The 20,974-nt window shown below is 38.6% G+C and overlaps 1 protein-coding gene across 2 annotated transcripts in view; it reads right to left on the minus strand.

Annotated features, from left to right (window-relative positions):
* The window catches only part of bbs9 (Bardet-Biedl syndrome 9), a 193,101-nt gene that overhangs the window by 109,210 nt on the left and 62,917 nt on the right, over positions 1-20,974 (minus strand). Inside the window, exons 15-19 of one of the 2 annotated variants that reach the window (XM_052143903.1) lie at positions 16,290-16,304; positions 15,254-15,394; positions 6,271-6,366; positions 4,425-4,597; positions 4,128-4,280 (exon numbers count right to left, since the gene is read on the minus strand). In XM_052143903.1, coding sequence (XP_051999863.1) covers positions 4,128-4,280; positions 4,425-4,597; positions 6,271-6,366; positions 15,254-15,394; positions 16,290-16,304 — 578 coding nt within the window. The remainder of the gene's footprint in view (positions 1-4,127; positions 4,281-4,424; positions 4,598-6,270; positions 6,367-15,253; positions 15,395-16,289; positions 16,305-20,974) is intronic. The other variant, XM_052143904.1, reaches the window with a different exon arrangement.

A 20,974-nucleotide genomic window follows, 5' to 3' on the forward strand; every position in this document is an offset into this window, starting at 1 on the left:
AATAGTACTGTGAGAAAAGGTCCATTTTTAGCTGAGACTTGAAGGAGATGGAGGAGATGTTGCGGTGTCTCAGGGGGAGTAAATTCCACAATTTAGGTGCAATTACACGAAAGGATCTTCCACCAAAAGTAGAAAGACAGAATCTGGGGATAGAGAGCAATCTGGATTCAGAAGAATAAAGAGAACGTGCAGGTGTGTATGGTTGCAACAGGTCACGCAAATAGAGAGGTGAAAGTCTATGAAGAGCATTGAAGGTTAAGAGAAGTATATTGAGCTGAATATGACACAGGTAACAAGTGAAGCCTGAACAAGATGGAAGAGGCCATGGTATTTGTGAGAACCCTAGCTGCAGAATTTTAGATGTATTGTATTCTGGCTATGGTTTTAGCAGGTGGGCCAAAGAAGCAGCAGTTACAATAGATAAGATGTGATGTTATGAAAGCATAAACTAGTGATTTGGCATCCTTTGGACAAAGAATGGGTTGGTGTAGATAGAAGAATGCAGTTTTGGTGATGGTTCTTATATGGTCTTCAAAGGGAGAGATGGATCAGATATTATTCCCAGATACTTAATGGTTTTATTTGGTTTGGTGAAATTTTCATCACCATTTTATCAACATTAAACATAATTTTGTTTTTGAAGTTTTAATAAATTTGTACATTCTTCATAAAGACTGTTAACGAGTTGGTTGAAAGAACTTAATCAAAATGAGCTAGGATATAAATCTTAGCAGTGATAACAAACCATGACGACAGATAAGTTAAGATGATGGAGCATATAAATTATGAAAAGTAGAGGACCCAGAACAGAACCCTAGGGCACACCAAGAGTGAGTGCAGCAGTAGGGAATTTTATTTATTTATTGAGATAAAATATTGTCTGTTAAACCAAGGCAGAGCAGAAACCAATATCTGAGAGTCTAGAGATGAGTGCGTTCTGGCTGATAATATCAAAAGCTTGTCTTCCACCAGAAAATTATCTTTTTGTTTTGCTTCTTAGAACAGACCCTACATGTTCATCAAGAGGGTGGAACCTGTGACATACCGATTCTGCCAGCTGAACTGGCCACATCTGGGGATGATCAAGGATTCTTGCAGCCCATGGTCCAGCCCCATTATGATGTCCCACAATTGGACAATAGCAAACCTTTAGTGGCTGTCCCATGCAACAAGTGGAGGAACTCAACAAGTGGCTAAGCAGAGCCTGGTTCATATCCATGCCGAACCTTCACTAAGGTTCATTGGCTGGTGCACCTCACTCTGTGTACAAAGGAAAAATTGGTCTTCAGAACTCCCACTGGCAACTTGCAGTACTGCACACTCCCAGTTGGCAACAATGGGGCCCCTGCCAGACGCTAATGAATATCATTCTCCAGTCTCACCAAGCCTATTCCACTAACACTGACAGTTTGGTAATCCGCATGGAAAGCTAAGAAGCCCACCACGGTCATCTGAAGAGGGTGCTGTCTTTGCTCAGGAAAACTGGACTCATGGCAAAACCCAGGAAATGTCATCTTGGCTGCTCTGAAGCACATTGCCTGGGCTTTCAGTTTGGTTAAGGACTGGTGATATCCCATGAGACAAAGATGCATCAATTGGGGCTGGAAAAGACTGGCACAAACCGATCTTGCCCATCAAAGGATGACAACTTTCCCAGACAGCCCTCTGCACTTCCTGCTTACCCCTCTTCCTCCTCTTCTCTTCTTTTACAAGCATACTAATAAAATCCTGTCTGGGGTAAAAATCCTTTCATTGCACCTGCCTGTGCCTTTGCCTTCTACAAATCCCTGATTCTTTCCAGTCTATCAATATGGCATTTACATCAGGTATATGCATGCATTATTTTTCATTACTGATATTTTGCCACATTTCCAACACTTTCTGAAGTATTTTGGAGATTCCCCAAATTCATTACATAGTCTATTTAACACTGCACACTTCTGAAGTGTGTGTTAATTTGTGTAAGAAAGGGGTAGCCATCTCTACTCAGGGCTCAATGCAAAGGAATTTTTCTACTGGACCAGTCGGGCAAGTGGTTCATATTTTTACTGGCCCTGCCAAAATATTCACCGGCCCCAAAACAAAAATTATAAATAGCTGTTTTTACCATCATGGCTTTAAAAAATGTGTCTGAAGCTAAATATTTTTTTAGATATATCAAGTTTTTAAGACAATTTCCCCCAAAATTATAACACATTTATAATTTGCAAGATATGATAATGTAACCACTTATAAGCGCTTTACAGATATAAATTCATAAGTACATCATAACAGACGTCCTGCCAAGTGAAGTGTTCTGTTGAGCAAATTATGGGTTTTCGGTCACCCATTTAATTATGCTGTCAACTTTTGTATTTCACAACCAATCTAAGATTTAGTGACCCAGAAAATATTTTATTGTTTGCTTAATGTAATAATGAATCCATGAGAGAGGAGACCATGCTACTAAATCGGTTGTACATGTAATAAACAGTAGGTAGAAATTAGGCCTAATCTGTGAATTAAGAATGTGGTTATAAACATGAAACCCAAACAAGACCAACACTGACTGAGATACAGTACAAAGTACAGAAAGATAATACCTGCACAGTCCAGAAATGAGAAATAGACCAGCTGTGTTATGAGGATGATATGAAGTAGGCTAGACGGTATTAAATGAACAGCTCTGAAAATAATAACAGCCATAGTGTCTTCACTTCTTTTTATATCAAACGCCATTAGCATGTCGAATTAATGTTTGTTTTGAAACATTGCCTAATTAAATGTTTACTTGCATTTTGGATGCAGAGCAGCTCTGATTTCCAGCCATGTGCATAGAGAAATGCGCTTTTTTTTACTGTGGGAACAATGCTTGTGCTCTGTTACAAGTATACACGTGTGCATGCAATAGAAAGAAACTGCATTTATTGTGTTCCAATGTGTGGATTACTAATTTTCACCAACATGTTAAAACGAAAAAGTGTGTGAATTTCGCGCACTGTGAACATGGTACCTGTATGTGTGGGAATAATTAAAATTTTGCACAAGACATGCAATTCCGCACTGAAATTCATGAAGTGGTTTCTTTTTCCCTGCAATGTTCTACACATTGGTAATTGATATTGCTAAGACAGTTCTAGGAGAGCGTCGTCTGTGTCCGCACGCTCGTGTCTGCTTACGTGTCTTGGAGCGTCCAGTTTATTATGCGCTAAAGCTGCGTTCACACTGCCAGCTACTTTGTCGCTGCATGTCGCCAGCGGCTGGCAGTTAGGTCGCTAGTGGTATTGAGAGTCTAAACAGCACTGTTTCTTTGCAATTAATATTATTATTCAAATATTTGGATCACGTGAGCTCTACCATCTTCACTGGTTGATATTGGTTGTCGCTCCCGAAAGTCGCTCTTCATTTGCATAAAGCTAAACATTCTCAACTTTGCTGCATCGATGGACACACCCACATCCGGCCCCCAATGGTTGCCATCGCTCGTGTCGCCGGAAGTCGGCAGCTCTCACTGAAAATGAATGAGATGAGGTTGTTCTGTCGCTGCGTGTCGCTGCGGGTGTGAACGCAGCTTAACGTGTCTTTGTGAGCCAAATATAACTGCGGTCGGTTAGAAGGCTTTGTTCGCTCCTTTAAATTTTTGTGCTCTCTCGCTTGTTGTCTGCTTGCAATTTCGTTAGAAATGCAGTACTGACCCGATCGGCAATTAAAAGTTCTAGCAACTGGCCCGAATCTCTCTCACACTGGCCATCGGGCAGTCCTTATTGTCGAGTCCTACCTACCCCTGGAGGGCAACCTTCCTGCAGTTTAGTTCCAGTCATTCTGCAACACACCTGCCTGTAATTTTCAAGTAATCCTAAACACCTTGATTTGCTGGTTCAAGTGTGTTTCATTAGGGTTGGAGCCAAGGGCGTAGCTGACATTTTAAAAGTGGTGGGACACAGCTGTCAGTAGGTGGCTTGCACAGATCTAACATTTACAGTGTAGTATATTACAGTATGAATAAGTATGATATAAATATTATATTAATATATACATATAATTTACTTTTAAAAAATGAAAGGGGATCCACTTGTTTGGAGCTAAACTCTTTAGAAAGGTAGCACTCCAGGAGCAGGTTCCACTACCCCAGATGTAAGCACACTTACTTGACGGTAGGTTCCCTCCATCAGTGTGTCAAGGTTTTGAAGTGGGCCTGGGGTTTTGTCTTTAAAGCGGGTCAGCAGACGCCGTTGGATGGCTCTGAACTGGACCGCTCTCTCTGACAGCAGATCCTGATACTTCTGTGCATTCACACGGAGCTACAAAATATTCCCTCAACAATGAGAAAACATTACCCAAATAGATACATTCTTAATGTCATGTTTATTAATGATGCCAGAATATGTCTCCATATGTACATAGAGCCAAATTTAAAATTTGTGACTGTGTGAAAAACTTTGTACCTCAAAGTGGTGGTCCACCACCTCAAAGTACTCAGACAGTGGAACCGGTCCAGTAAAGCTGTTTCTAAAGTCTTTGACACCAAGTGAGGCAAAGTGCTGGTCAAATCGTTGCACTAGCTCCTTGGCAACCAGCCAGATATCCTCAAAGCTCTCGCTCTGGATCCTGTAACGCTCTGCACAGAGAAAGACAGTAGTGCTATCAGCCTTCCGTCTGCCGCACCTGTAATTAGCTCATGACAACCTGAAACAGATCACAGGGCTTACTCGCGTGATGGATGTCAGCGTTAGTGAAGCGTGTGTGGTTGGGAGGGGGCATTTATGTGTTTATTCAGGAAAGACAACTAGTAGAGAAGGAGTTAGAGCAAGATGTCACAATGGCACCACAACAAAACTTTCATTATGGGACTCCTTTGTTTGATCATGATGGCTCTTTCATTTCCATTTCATTTCATTACCATTTCACTGCATATGATAATAATAGAGATTTTAAAGAATTATTAGATCACATTTCAAAGAACTTTTATATAACTACAATATCAATCAATCACATGATTAATATTAGTTTTTTCCTGGTCAATTGTTCCACTTTGTAAAGCTGTTTTGAAAAATGATTCAAGTCAACATGAAACATCATGGGGTGGGGCTGAAAAAAAGGATTGATGACATCAGCTGAAAAAGAAAATAGTTTCAAAGGCAGAGCAATTAAAACATTTTTTTATAAAAGATGTTCAAATGTGCACTGATGAATTGTTCACAATAAGACCAGAGATGTGTATTAAGAATGTAAATAGAGAAAATGTCATGTTGACTTGTGAATGAGGTCAAACTGAAATCTGATTTCCCTAAAGCAACTGCTATTGGAAAAAGGTTTGTCTTTGTAATCTTTTATATACAGTATATAAAAAAAGAAAATGTATTAAATTGAGACTATTTCTTTTTCCAGTTTTCCACAAGTTTTAATCACCCTCTTGCCTTCACAGGTTCATGTTAAATGCTCCTGCTGTATGATGGAGTCATTTGTAATTGTACAAGTATTCCATGTATCTTAATTAATATGGGTTCAAAAATCCTGTATGTATGATCATTTCAACAACAACAACAAAATCTGTAAAATGTTGATTATAATAGTTTCAGATAAAGTACAGCATGTCACACTGCAGAACAAATATTTTATACAAACTACCCATTTATCCGCAGTGCTGATGTGTTACATCATGTTTGTTTATTACTTCCTCTATGCAGGACACAGGTAAACACATTCTGCATTGACCTGGATGACTGAGAATCTTCAGAAACCAATAATGGAATCAATTTAGTTTTGTTTGTGGAATGGATTTTTCCCAATGATTCATTACTTTTATTCTTTTTCCATAAAAAATGACATCAGAAATGTGAGGACTGTAATTATGTACAAAAGAGAAGCAGAAAAAACGAAACTCTCATCAATTTGCCTTGGTAAACATTTCTGGCTGTTGTTATATTTCACAAAAAAGAAAGAATCTGGCTTCAAATTTGTCCTCCAATTTGATTATTTTGATCAAAAGTGTTGTGTATTGTGCAGGCTGAGACAGAACTCCATAGAAAGTTCCAATTATTTTCACAGTTTTATTCACAAACTTGTACACTTCACCCTGCGTGTGTTTCATTAATGAAATATTCCGGCTGATTTGATTATACTGTCAGCTATAAAGTCAACTGATGCATTTGACCATTTTTTTAATCCATTCTGAATATTTCCACATATTTTCCCCCAAAATCAGTGCTGAAAATGTGAAGTCTGCATTTTGTGTCCGGAGTATTTTACAGTGTGTGTACTGTATGTGTTTGTTGCTGTGTAATCACTTACGGGATGTTTTGGAGGCGAGGACAGTGACCCTAGAGCCAGTGATGAGATGGAAAGCCAAAGCACTGCAGTCCTTATTTTCTGACTTGTCTGAGAAATCTGGAACCCAAAAACAGACACACAAAAAAAAAAAAACAAGCTTGCACAGTGTTCCCTACAAATGTAATAACAATAATACTAATAATTAGTATGTGAAGTCATTTATTATATAAAGTGAACAAGATATGTCTAAACATGTAACTAACAAAGATTGTTTGACCCTACATCGATAGAATTGTTTACTTCAGAGGAAACACTGGTATAAATTTGACCCAGTATAAATATATTTTTCAAGTTTATGTTACCAATCTACATAAAAACATGTGTAAACACCAACAGTATTTGCCCAAATGTTGTTCCAACTTGTCAAACTTTGTTTGTGTCTGAACAAACAATTTCGTATTGAAAAATGTTAAGGGTTTGCAAGTCCCCCACATGCATTGCTGTTAAATTACGTGGTTACTATTAAAGCAAGGTTTCCCAAACAGGGGTTCAAGAGAGAGTGAATTACATGTTTCTCTCCATACAAAGTTATGACGTAACATCATTACTTTCATTATCAGCAACATAATCATGTTTTAAAGTATCCTTAGACATTGTTTGTATCATTGACATTGTTTTCCCTGTTATCCTGAAAAGCAATAGGTGATGCCTGTACCTCCTTGGGCTTTTGTTTTAAAGGTTAACATTACTTAAAATATTAGGTGGAACTTCAAGTAAATCATTTAGACCAAAGGGATTTAGCTAACAAAAAAGGGAACCACTGTATCATTGTCATTGTTAGTTCGCTGTTGTATGGTTCAGAGTTCATCTCTTCATGACTGTCACCGTGATTGAGGTTAGGTCTAGATTAGGTGCATCTCATTGCAACTATAAAATGTTATATTTTGAACCTTTGCCTTTTGTTCTCTTAAAACTCATGTTGTAGTCTTCTAGTTGCCTTGCCTCGACAGAATTTAAATTCAGTAGATTGTCTGTAACCCATGAACAACATTATTTAAGTAGTCAGATTTTGAATTTGGCTACACTCAACAATTTGTGTTGGATGGAATTAAGTTGAGTTTACTCAAAAAGTGCTTGTAATAAGTTGGCTTATTTTGTAAGTTTGTTCAACTACTTTTTCTATAGTGAAGTGAAATCCAGTTCTACAATGTAATGAACAACATCATTTATTTCACTGTTTGTCTAAATAAGACCCAGTCTGTTCTGTTTCCCCTACAAAAATACCATGGTTCTGTGGCAGTACCATGCAGTGATGGTACCAGATGGCAATGCCATGCAACTTGGACCCTTTGGAAATTAAACATGCAAAAATTATATTTAATTAGATAACAAAATACCAAAGCAAATGACATCTGCAAAAATTATATTAAAATCTCTTCCCAACTTTCAAGCAATTAGTGTCAGGGTGACTTAAAAAAACAGAAAGTGTCCAAAACGCATCTTGGTACTACAATGTTAGTTTGTTTGTTTGTTTCTTTCTTTTTTCTCAAACATATGGGCACAAGCTTTCTCTCTCTGCTGAGGGTTTGTGATTCTCAGGCAGAGCTTTAGTGTGGATGTCAGACAGAGATAGTCTCTTATCAGCTCACAGGACGCCGCAGCACAGAGGATTGTTCCTTATCTGACCAGAGCTCAGGACTCACTTTTATCTTGGGAAAAATAATTCTCCAGGTCCTGTCTACAGCACCCGCTCAGATAACACACACACACACACACACACACACACACACACACACACACACACACACACACACACACACACACACACACACACACACACACACACACAAGCACACACACAAGCACACACACACACACTCCACTGATCACTGATTCAAAATCCTATCACATTAAGTTGAATTTTGACCAGGATTAAAATACAGATAGAACCTTATTTATTCTGTAAATTCAAATAAACTTTAGTTGAATAAAATTCTATTGGGTTCATTCTGATTTATTAGCCATTCATGTGAATGAATTATGACTGGATCATCTCTAATTGTACATCTCAGTAAAAAAAAAGAAAGAAAGAAAACTTATTTAAAACGTATTCAGTCATTTTTACAATATGGAGTTGTTCAGTGAGCGTAAATTGTAATGAAATACAACTATGGTCCATATTTGCATATAAATGCTGCATTTACCAGCATGAATCCATTCTGATGTACACACTTATATTTGGATTCTTTTGACCATGCATTTGCACACCTTTACAGGCTTGGTGTTTTAATAACTTAATTTATATAAACAATATGCTGTCTGGCCAAAAAAAAGTTGCATACTCTAATATATCATTGGATCGCCTTTAGCTTTAATTATGGCGTCCATTCGTTGTGGCATTGTTTTGACAACTTCATGAAACATCACGTTTATTTCCATCCAGAACTGCATACATTTTTGGTCGAGATCTTGTATTGATGACGGGAGAGTCGAATCACTCCGTGAAGTGTTCCCAAGCACACACTTTCAGTGGGGTTAAGGTCAGGACTCTGTGGTGAAAATGATTCCTCATTCTCCCTGAACCACTCTTTCACAATTTGAGCCCGATGAATCTTGGCATTGTCGTCCTGGAATATGCCCGTGCCATCAGGGAAAAAACAAATCCATTGATTGGATAACCTGGTCATTCAGTACATTCAGGTAGTCAGCTGACTTTTTTGTTTTTTTTTTCCTCTTTTTTTATTTGCATTTCTTAAATTTCACAATGAAAAAAAAAAACAAAAAAAACTAGTAGGGTACTACAAATACAGGTCTTCCATTTGTTTCATACATTTGAGTGAGTTACATAACAGGTCCATTTCCACCATCGTATTTTACATTTATGTGCTTCCAGTCTCAGGTCATGGGTCATTTTTTCCATTGCACATATTTCCTCCATGATATTCCTCCATTGGTCCAGACTCAAAGGTTCACTTTTCAACCAATTCCTCGTTATAACTTTCTTACTTGATATCAGCATCACTTTGATTAGATAAATGTCTTCCCCTTTAACTGTCACAGTTCATCGATCCATGTGTTCATTTTGTATATCTGTTGGTGTATTTATAGCTGTGGGGTTGTGTGTGTGTGTGTGTGTGTGTGTGTAGTGCTTGTTTGTTGCTTAGCACCAGCTGATTACTCTACTGCCGTCAGCTGCTACTAATCACTACTGCTTGTTAGCTGCCTTTATCTAGCTGGAAATCATCATGCATGGTGTCGGTTCGTTATTCATGTTTTGTATTCTGTTACCCAGTTCCTGTGTCCTAGTTCCTTGCGGGCGCTTCCCGTTTTCCTCTGTACCTCCAGTCTACTGAGGGATCGTCTGGGAAATTGTATCCTGACGCTGGCCTGAGTCCGCGCTGTATTTCCAGCCCTGCTTATCTCTTTTCGAGATTGTATACTTCTAGGTCGCCTGCCTGTAAACACGGCGTTTACAGTATTTCCCTGTGCTGTCCGTCATCAATAAACTGTTCACTTGCACTTGGATTTTGAGACTCATCATTGTGACATTAACAACATCTTTAGTTAACAGGCCTAAATACAGAGACTGTGGGTCATTCGGTATTTTGTAACCCAAAATTTTTTCCATTTCTGTTACAATAGAATCCCAGTAGGGGCGAATTTTTATACATGACCAAAATACATGAGAGTGATTGACATTAACATCCCCGCAAAGTCTCCAACACTGTTGGGGGGTTTTTAACTGTTTGCTTTTGATGAGGGGGGTAATAAAGTATCTCACCAAGTTCTTCCAGCCAAATTCTCTCCATTGTCTAGAGCTAGTAGAAGTTTGTTGTAAAAGACAGATCGAATGCCAATCATCCTCTGACAATTCGAGCTGCAGTTCTACTTCCCATTTCTGTTTTATGTATAGTGAGTCAAACCTATTGCAATTTTGTAAACATTTGTACACCCTAGATACAGTTTTCGAGGGTAAATGTTTGTATGCCCCTGCGATCATATCTATTAAATCACTGCCCTCTTGTGAGAGGTGATTTTCAATGTCTGTATTATAAAAATGTCTTAGTTGGAAATACCTAAATAAATCAAAGTTTTCCAGATCAGATTCCCTCTTCAAGTTTTCAAAAGATTTAAACTTTTTACCCTCTATTAATGTACACATTGCGGTGATTCCCTTGTCTCTCCATCTTGTAAATGTGCTATCCATCTGACCACTTCTGAATTTTGTAGAGTACAATGGCCAGATCAACAATTTACAATCCCCCTCCAATTTGTATTTATTCATTATATCCCACCAGATCTTAATTGTTGTGTCTACTATAGGATTTGGTTCTATAGGTTGGTTAAATGTTTTCTCACCCAGCCTCGTTTGTGGTTGGCATGTTCCGTAGTTAAGCTCAATGTGTTTCCATTTGGAGTAATATTCTGACGAGCACCAATAGATTATATATCTCAACTGGGCCGCTAGGAAATATTCTTTAAAATTAGGAAGATCAAGTCCTCCTCTTTTTTCTCTAGTTGTAGAGTTTTGAGCTTAACCCTTGGTCTTTCCCCCTTCCAAATAAATCTAGTCACTTGTTTATCCCAATTATCAAATTGAGTTTTTGGTATACAAATTGACAGTGAAATGAATAAGTACAGCAATCTAGGCAACACATTCATTTTTATCACCTCTATCCTTGAGCTTAAATCCATTACTAGTGTTGCCCATTTTGTCAGATCTTTTCGTATAACTTCATTAATCTTATTATAATTAGCCTCATATAATGTATTTAGTTCTCTAGTCAGATAAACACCTAAATATTTTATTTTTCCTGAATCCCATTTTAATTTGTAAGCACGTCTGATTGAGTCAGCTGGTCTGTATTTTATACAGAGAACTTGGGTTTTTGAAATGTTTAACCTATACCCAGATTTCCTCCAAAATATTTTAGTAATGTAAAAGTTTAGGAATCAGTATAATCCGGATTGCTGAGGTATATGATAATATCATCTGCAAAAAGACCTAACTTATGTTCATCCTTAGCTGACTGTGATTCCTTTAAGTTCTTTACTTTGTCTTATATACTGAGCCAAAGGCTCTATAAACAGGGCAAATAGGGAGGGGCTCAGACAGCATCCCTGCCTTGTCCCTCTAAAGAGCTTCGAATCTGTCTGTTAAGTCAGCCATTTATTTTAATTCTAGCCACTGGTTTATCGTATAGGGCCTGTATACATTTAATGATAGTTTTATCAAAACCCATTCTTTTCAAAACCGCAAAAAGGAAATTCCAGCTGACTCTATCAAAAGCCTTTTCCGCGTCAAGACTTACTAAGGCTGTAGGAGTGCTCTGTTTATTGACTTCATTAATTATATGTAATGTGCGCCGAATGTTATCTTGTGTTTGGCGACCTTTTATAAAACCCGTCTGGTCCTCATCTATCTGGTCTGGGAGGAAGGTTTCTAATCTTCTAGCGATTATAGACGTGAATAATTTATAATCAACATTCAAAATGGAAATTGGACGGTAGGATTCACATAACTCTTTATTTTTACCTTCCTTTGGTATGACATAGCCTCTTTCCACGAGGGAGGGCATTTTGCATGTTTGAGTGTCCAATTGAAAGATTCCAACAATACAGGGGCAAGGTCTTCTTTATAAACTTTGTACCATTCATTAGGATATCCGTCTGTACCTGGACTTTTTTTGCATTTCAATCTACTGATGGCATTATCAAGCTCTTTTTTCAGTAATGGGTGAATTTAATAACCCATTTTGAGTAGTTCCTATGGAGGGGAGATCTAATTCAGCTAAATAATCTTCAAATTCTTTTTTATCTACTTGTTCTGAATGATTATACGGAGCCTTATAATATTTATGAAAAATATTTTTGATTTCCTCAGGTTCATATTTTATGACCTTACTTTCTGGATCTCTGATTTTGTTAACTGAGTTCCTTATTTGCTGTGATCTTAATCTTTTTGCTAGTATTTTGGTTGCTTTGGGACCTGATTCATAAAATATTTGTTTTGTGAATCTCAGTTTCTTTTCTATCTCCTCGTTTGCCATGTCTGATAGTTGTTTTCGAATTCCTTTTATCATACCAGCCAATTTATCACTCTTATCTGTATGCTGTTGTTTTTCTAGTTTTCTAATATTTTGTTCTAATCCGCTTGTAATAGCTTTTTCTTTTTTTTAATGTGAGCTAGCCTTGATATCAGGTTTCCTTCATCACTGCTTTTATAGTGTCCCATAAAATTGTTGGCTCTATTTGTTCATCCTTATTATTGGCTATACAGTCTTGAATCTCTTTTTTGATTTCTTGCACTGCAATTTCATTATTAAGAATATTAACATTCATTTTCCATAATGTTGTTTTGTTTGGACTATCAAGATGTATAGTCAAGTATATAGCATTGTGATCTGACACATCTGCTATTCCGATTTCACAGTCTATTACCCGATGTCTATCTATTGTATTCATCACAAAGTAGTCAATCCTAGAATGTACCTTATGAGCAGCATAATAATGCGTATAGTCTCTCTCTAATGGATGCAGAACTCTCCAAACATCACACAGACCTGCATCTTTCATTAGAATTTTATGATTCTTGGATTTTATGTTTTTATATCTTTTAGTACTTGTAGTGTCTTTAGTGTAATTCAAAATTGTGTTCCAATCGCCTCCACATATCAAAATCCCCTCACTCATTACTGTTATTTTGTCATACAATAAGTTGAAGAATGTTTTGTCTTCCTCCGGGGGAGCGTACACATTGACTAATGTGACTACAGTATTATCAATCCTCCCTTTAACAATCACATATCTGCCATATTTATCGGAACATTCCTCAGTCAATTCAAAATTAACAGTATTTGAAATTAGGGTAATAACTCCTCTCCTTCTGCTATTCTTGTGCGAACTATAAAATTAATTTATGTAACCAAGCTTTTTAAATTTCTCATGTTCTTCATTTGACATATGAGTTTCTTGTATGAATATCACTTGCAAATTATCCCTTTTCAATTTCGTTATCACCCTACTCCTCTTTATCGGGTTACCCAGACCATTTACATTTATTGACTCAAATTTCAGTTTACATGACCCACTCATACCCTGAGTAAATTATTGCTGTAAACCCCACAAGTGAACAGGAACTATTAACGAGAACAAAAAAGTTTAAAAAATAAAATAAAGCCAATAAAACCAGGGATACCTGTGACTCCAACTCAAAGGGAAAAATATCTCTCCCAACTGGGCCCCGTCGGTAGGCCTAGGGTAGTGTCTCCCGTAAGGGGAGGGCCCTATGTAAGGTTTGGAAACTACTTCCATCCTAAGTGTCCAACGTCCTAACTCCTTCTCTGGTGCCTCTCCATCAGTCCTGTGAATTACGGAGGCCTTCCTGTGTCAGTAATGCGAACGCTCCTCATCCTTCATTTTTTCCCGCTTCTCTGAAACTCCATCAGTTTCTCTTTTGCCCTCTGCGCCGTAGGGACTCTGTGCTCTCGCCGGGGACGCGTCTCCCGCTGCCATCCCAAGGACTTCTGTAGTCGAGTCTCCATAGCGACTTCTTCCGTAACCACTGTCGGCACCTCCACTTCCAAGCCCCGCTTCCGCAACTCCATCCCAGCTTCGTGTGCGCTGCTGTATGTTCCAACGCCACTCTCCCAATGGATTCGTATGCTCGTGTAGGGTGTTTGGAAACGAACACCTTTTTCCTTCAGCACTTTCTTAATCTCTTGATATGCCATGCGTTTTTGGACGATCTCTGTTGCATAGTTGTGGTCAAAATAAATGTTTCTCCCATTTGACTGAATGCGTCCTTTTTTCCACGCTTCCTTGAGGATTAGCTCTTTAGTAGTATATTCTTGAAAATTTACTATAATTTGTCTCAGGTTTTTATTGGGTCGGGGCTTAGCTGCGAAGACTCTGTGGGCTCGCTGAATTTTAAGATCCAAGTCCGCTGGCAAAGGTAACTCACACTTGAGGAAACCTGACCAACTGAAGCAACCCCAGATCATAACACTGCCTCCAGAGGCTTGTACAGTGGGCACTATGCATGATGGGTGCATCGCTTCATGCGCTTCCTTTCTTACCCTGACGCACACATTGCTTTGAAATCTGGACTCATCAGAACACATGACCTATTTCCATTGCTCCACTGTTTAATCATTATGAAGTTTTTTCTGATTAGCCTCACTAACAGGTGGCATTCTTGTATCCTGCAAGTTCTCTTCACATTGTGTATGTGGAAATGCAAGATTTTTTATGACGTGAATTCAAGCGTTTTAATGATCTCTGATCATGATCATTCAAGATTTCTTCTGTGAAGCTGACGGTTCATCACTATCCTCCCAGGTTTTAATAATGTGTTGGACAGTTCTAAACCCAATTTTAGTGATTTCAGCAATCTCTTTAGTTGTGTTCTTTGCTTGATGCAGGCCAATAATTCATCCCTACTGAAACCCAGTAACATCTTTTATATGGCCAAGGGATACATCTTCAGACATGGTTGTTTAAGAAATGAGAAGCTACACACTGTATCAGTTAGGGTTAAAAGAATTGTTGCCAGCTGAAACATATAAATCATCCAATCATAGACTCTTAAATATCTGCTTATTTAAATCCAAACAAAAACTTTTTTGGCCAGGCAGTGTATAAGTGTTGCTTACTGACTTCCAGCTATAAATTATAGGTACTCTCATGGAAAAAATACTTCCTCGGGCCACCATGTATTATTCTGTATCATTTATCCAGTGAAAGTTATTCAGAGAAAACTCCTGGTTGTGGCACAAGCTTTTGAACATGCACACAATCTTACTCAAGTTGACATTTATGAACAGAAATGTATTCAGATCACAGCATACATATCAATCTGAATATATAATGCATGTTTAGAATGGAAAACTATGCATAGTTAATTTCTCTGTTAATTTCAGCTCTTATTTTAATGCATTTTCAGATATGGCCAAACTGAAGATGAATGATGAAGTGTAAGTGTCGTACAGTGACAGTGTGGTACCTGGGAAGACTTCGTTGAGATTGACAGGAGGTTTGTTGGTGTCCACAGTGATCTTGTATTTGGTGTTTTTGCTTGCTGAGGAGGGGTAGCATACTAAGCGAAGTGGTAAGGTGAATTTACACTGAGACACTCGCGGGACACCTGACAGGGTGAACACAAAGACAAATAAGACATCTTCACACCTCAAACACACAGCTCTCATTCAGGTCAAGACAAGAGCCACAGAATGAGGATTACACTCTGTCAGACTATATCTCACTCACCTGAATGAGTTTTTAAATATACATACGGTATGTATATATATATATATGTATATATATATATATATATATATAAACAAATACATCAAAAACTTTTAATGTTCCTCCATCTATTGAGTTTCTCTGTAGCTTCTTTTAACAATTTGGAGATGACCAGGTGACACTGACCTCAAATGGGATGTTTGAACCGGGCCAGACTCCATCAATAATCTAGTGTGTTCACTATATACAAGAGGTAGCCACTAGTTTTAGAGATCTTTCTGTCAGGTGCAGAGTAAAATCACCTGTATGATGCTGTCCCTCCCTACCCCCTACTGGACACATGTACTACTGCAGCCTTAAAACAACACAATATAAACATAAACAGCCTGTGTGTGTAGCAGTCAAAACTACTCTAGCAGTCAAAACTTTGGATATACTTGACACAATTTATGTTTCTCATGATATGAAAAACCTTTTGATCTAAAGTATTAATTTCATACTGTACATATATGAAATAAGTTTTATTTATTTTTACAAAACAAAATGTGTGAAGCTTATTTTTGTGATGGATGTGATATAATAATGGAGATTATTATATTATATGAATAATTATTAGATATAAATTATTATTATTATTATTATATAAATAACAAAAAATTTGTGCCCAAATGTTTGACAGATAGTGTACATATGCACATGTTTGTATATTAAAGGTTGTTCATAACTGCAAATGTAAAGAAATCATATCTGATTACAGTTAAATATCAATCCTGTCATCTGGTCCTCTCACTCACCTGCAGGGTTAAACTCTGAAATGAGGCGATAGCAGAAAAGAAGAAACAGAAAACAGAGTCAATTTAAATCCAGTTACACACACGCACACACACACACACACACACACACACAGTGATACATGGGTCAAATGGTAGAGGAGAAGGCACATTTGATTGCATTCAAGTAAGAACCTGATGCAGTAATTTTATAATGCTAATGACAAGTGTACACAAGCAGAAAGAAAAACTAGAAGAATAAGGTAAATTCTCTTCATTTAGCTGAAATCTTAAAAGGATGAATCTCATGAAACCTGTCAAGACATCGATCAGATCATTTTTATTCCTAAATCAAAAGAGAGGAACGAACAATTTTTGGAAAAGTGCAACTGTAGAACAAACCATAGGCTTGCGAGACAATTGAGCCATAACAAGATGAGAACACGTTCTTGTGTTCAAACACAGTTGGACGTAGCACAATTCTGAATGCATGGATTTTGAGACATGTTTGTCACGGATTTGAGGGAGGACACAAAGACACAGAAGGCAAAATGAGCTTGAGCAAACAAAAGATCTAATAACGGAGAAAACTGAAATCAAGATCAAAACCAAACTAGATGAGGCAAAACTAACAGACTTGGAAAACAGAAACACAAAGGAGAGAGAAAACACAAGCACTTGTACCAACATAAGCAATGGGTGGAGGAGGCTTGTCATGATCCCACCACAACAAGAATTAACTAAGATTAAAGTAGTAGGAACATGACAGTACAAACCCCCCCCCCCCCACACACACACACACACCTCCCATACACACAAGGAATGACTGCAAGACAAAATCAAACATAAGACCAAACATGAATGACAAAAAATAAAACAAACAAGAAACATGTAAGTCCAGGCAAGGAGGCAGGACCAGAGGAACAGAACTAGGGGGAGCCGGCGAGATAAATATATGAAATAAGTTTTATTTATTTTTTCAAAACTAAAAAGCTTATTTTTGTGATGATGTGTAATAATAATGGAGATCATTATATTATATGTATAATACTATAAATAAATAATTATATATTATGTTATATAGAACAGGGCTGCGTCAGCGGTACAGACCAGGAAGACACCGGCAGGACAGACCAGGGCTGTGCTGGCGATATGGACCAGGGAGAAGCTGGCAGATCAGAACAGTGCGGTGCCAGCGGGACGGACCAAGGCAGTACCAGCAGAACAGAACAGGGCAGAGCCAGCGAGACAGACCAGGGAGACATTGAAAGGACAGACCAGGACAGCACAGGTGAGAAGAACCAGGGAGGATCCGGCGGGTCAGAGCAGAAAGGCTAACGGGACAGACCAGGGAATAGCAACTTGGCTGGGTGTGACTGATAAACTTGGCTTGACGGCTTGACTTGGCCTGAAGGATTTACTAGATGAGAAGTTTGACTGGACACGGGGGCTTGAAAAGCCTCGATGAAGTTCACATGGAACTGGACAGACACATCGACGGCCACAGGAAACTGAACTGGCTCGTCAACAGCCTGAGGGGACTGAAAAGTCTTGACAACAGCCAAAGGGAACAGGACAGACTTGATGACCACATGGAACTGGACAGGCTAATCGATGATCACAGGGAACTGGACAGACTTAATATCCACAGGGAACTATACAAGCTCGTTGACAACCACAGGGAACAGGATAGGTTCATTGACAGCCTCAGGGAACTGGACAGGCTTGTCGACACCACAGGGAACTGGACAGGTTTGTCAACAGCCACAGGGAAATGGACAGGCAGGTCAAAAGCCACAGGGAACTGGAAAGTTTGTCGACAGCCACAGGGAACTGGACAGGCTCATTGACAGCCACAGGGCACTGGACAGGCTCATCGACTGCCACAGAGAACAGGACAGGCTCGTTGACAGTCTCCGTGGCCAGGAACGCTGACAGCGGCAGGGAAACAGCCTCTGTGACCATGAGCGCTGGCAGCAGAACAACCTCCGTGACTGGGAAAACTGGCGACATGGAAACGGCCTCCGTGGCTGGGGAAACTGGCGAAAGGAAAACGGCCTCCATGGCTGGAGAAACTCGCAACAGGTAAACGGCCTCCAAATCCCAAAAAGGCCAGCAAAAGATCTCACCCAGCTCCTGAACGGTTTGTCCAGCCCCAAAAGGTGTTTAAGGAGGGTCTCACCATAACACCACCTAAAAGGCGTCATCGGCAAGCTCTTGAGAAAATGCTCTGAAGGGACGACCATGCTGAGAGCGGGTCAGAGAATCGTCATAGAGGGTGGTGTCATGGGAGATCGATTCCTTGTGGACAGGAGCTGAGAGAAGAAAAATACCCATTTCCTCTGCTGGATCCAAAAATTGCCAGATTGATCTGTCATGGAATTCGAGGGAGGACTCAAAGATGCAGAAGGCAAAATTTGCTTTATTGAAAAAACAAAACAGCAAACAAAAGAACTCACGATGGAGAAAACTGAAATCAAGAACAAAACCTAACCTAAAGCAAAAACGAACGGACTTGGAAACAGAAACAAAAACTCTTGACTAGAAAAAACTAGACAAAATAGAACAAGAAGTGAAACTATTAACTGACTGAACAACAACAGCTCACAGGAACAAACTAACTGGGAAAAAACACAAAAACAATCTGGCACAAGACTGAAAATGAGAGGGGTATATAAAGGGAGAAATGAGATAAGAGACAGGTGCTGCTGATATATTAACAAGAAGCGTGAACCAGCGCTGCCATGGCAATGCTGATTGTGCTGCTGAGTGGCATCTATGGGAGACACAAAGGAGAGAGAAAACACAAGCACATGTACCAACATAACCAATGGTAGAGGAGGCTGTCATGATCCCGCCACAACAAGAATGAATTAAGTCTAAATTACCATGATCATAACAATGTTTTACTATGTTTCAAAACATGTTTAACTTCACACATCGACCTAAAAAGCATTCGTCTGATGCACATTTACATTAACGCGCCCTTAGAGAAGCCCTTATAATAAATATATTTTTGACAGATTGACTAATTCAATTGGAAGATTTTACAATTTTTTGCTGTGAACACACAATTTTTGCCTTGACTTATCCTCACAGCATCTTTTGGATGTCTCACTGTCAGCTTTTTAATGCCAACTTAAATGCCCTAACCCTTACCCTAATTAAACTCAGAGCACCTCTTGAGATGGTTTGAGATAATTTGCAGTGCTCACATTTAAGAAAAAATTATTGCAAACTGTTTTCAGACCACTGACACAGAGAGAGAATTTCTTCATATGCACATTCTGTGAGAAACGCTCAACAAACTGTGATTTAGACATGTGCATCGAGGGCTTTCTTTCTTTTGTTCTTGAAATTATAAACCGGTTTATGTATAATTAATTAGTAACACACTATATAAAAACTTTGTGATTCAAAAGCACAATCCAGAAACAATAAGTGCCACAATATCCATAAGGGTTGGTAAAGTTTGTCATTTTTATTCTGTCTCATTCTCACATTAAAGTGCAGAAGTGCAAAAATGTTTTAGAAGTACATCATTTTTTTTCATATCAATCATCATGTTATTAGATTTAGTCATTTATACATTTTACATCATTATTTTGTAAGTATCATTTATTGTGGCTCCCTTTAAAATTCTGGCCAGCAAGGGGTTCAACAGATCCCATATTTGATTAAAAATATTTATTGTTAGAACAGTGAAAAAGTTCTTTATATATTTTTAAGCACTCCTAAGTAAAACAGTTAACCTATTGACAAAATAAGATGCAAAACATCAGTATCGTTATCGGCCTACAAGATTTTTTTTAATCAGTATCAGCCAAAAATGTTTATAAGTGCATCCCTATATAAAAGGCATTTGAAAAGTACCAAAAAGTCATATATGACCTCCATTTAACAAAACGAAAAAAGTTTAAATCTGTTTGTTTAAATAAAAATCACCCCCGGGACATGCCTGATTTTGAAGAAACACCCAGATATGAGTATTTCATTAAAAAAAATTATAATAATAATTAAATCATCAATCACATTAAAACGTAATGTAGCCTGGTCGTGTTTTTGAGATTCATCCAAAAAGTGTTTAGTTTCCTAAAGTGAGATCCATGGTACAGTAGCTGATGCCCTGAATGCCCCTGACCATTAGCACACTTGATGAAATATGACCTGAGCTTGAAGTGTTTGAGATACACCTCTACTTCAAGCTCTAAATGTGGCATTAGTCTCCCCTCAGAGTTCTCGCTCCATTTGCCTAAAACGTATCGGTTACCTAACGTAACCTCGGTTCTCTGTAGATGAGGGAACGAGTATTGCGTAAGCTATCTTACGCTACGGGAAAGATTCATCTTTTCTGAGATATTGAAGCCAAAAAATTATCCTTAATTTTTGTATCCATTGTCAACGCAGTGCGGCAGCTGCAGACCTTGAGCGGGCTATCTAGCGAGCTCATAGGTTGCTCTGCGGCAACTGCTGCAGCCTATAGACGAGCTTGGGTGAACTCGCATCCAATGAGAGAGCGCCCGCATCACTGCATCAAAGCCCGCCAAAATGGGCGTGATTAGAGTGCATATAAGCGTAGTTCGTAGGCTGGAACCCTGGTTTTCATTGACTGAAGCGTAAAAGTCGCCGCGGGCGGAAGCACGGCCGGCTACGCAATACTCGCTCCCTCATCTAGAGAGAACCGAGGTTACGTTAGGTAACCGATACGT

This window comes from Xyrauchen texanus, chromosome 15 (genome assembly GCF_025860055.1).
Source record: "Xyrauchen texanus isolate HMW12.3.18 chromosome 15, RBS_HiC_50CHRs, whole genome shotgun sequence".
Taxonomy (NCBI): domain Eukaryota; kingdom Metazoa; phylum Chordata; class Actinopteri; order Cypriniformes; family Catostomidae; genus Xyrauchen; species Xyrauchen texanus.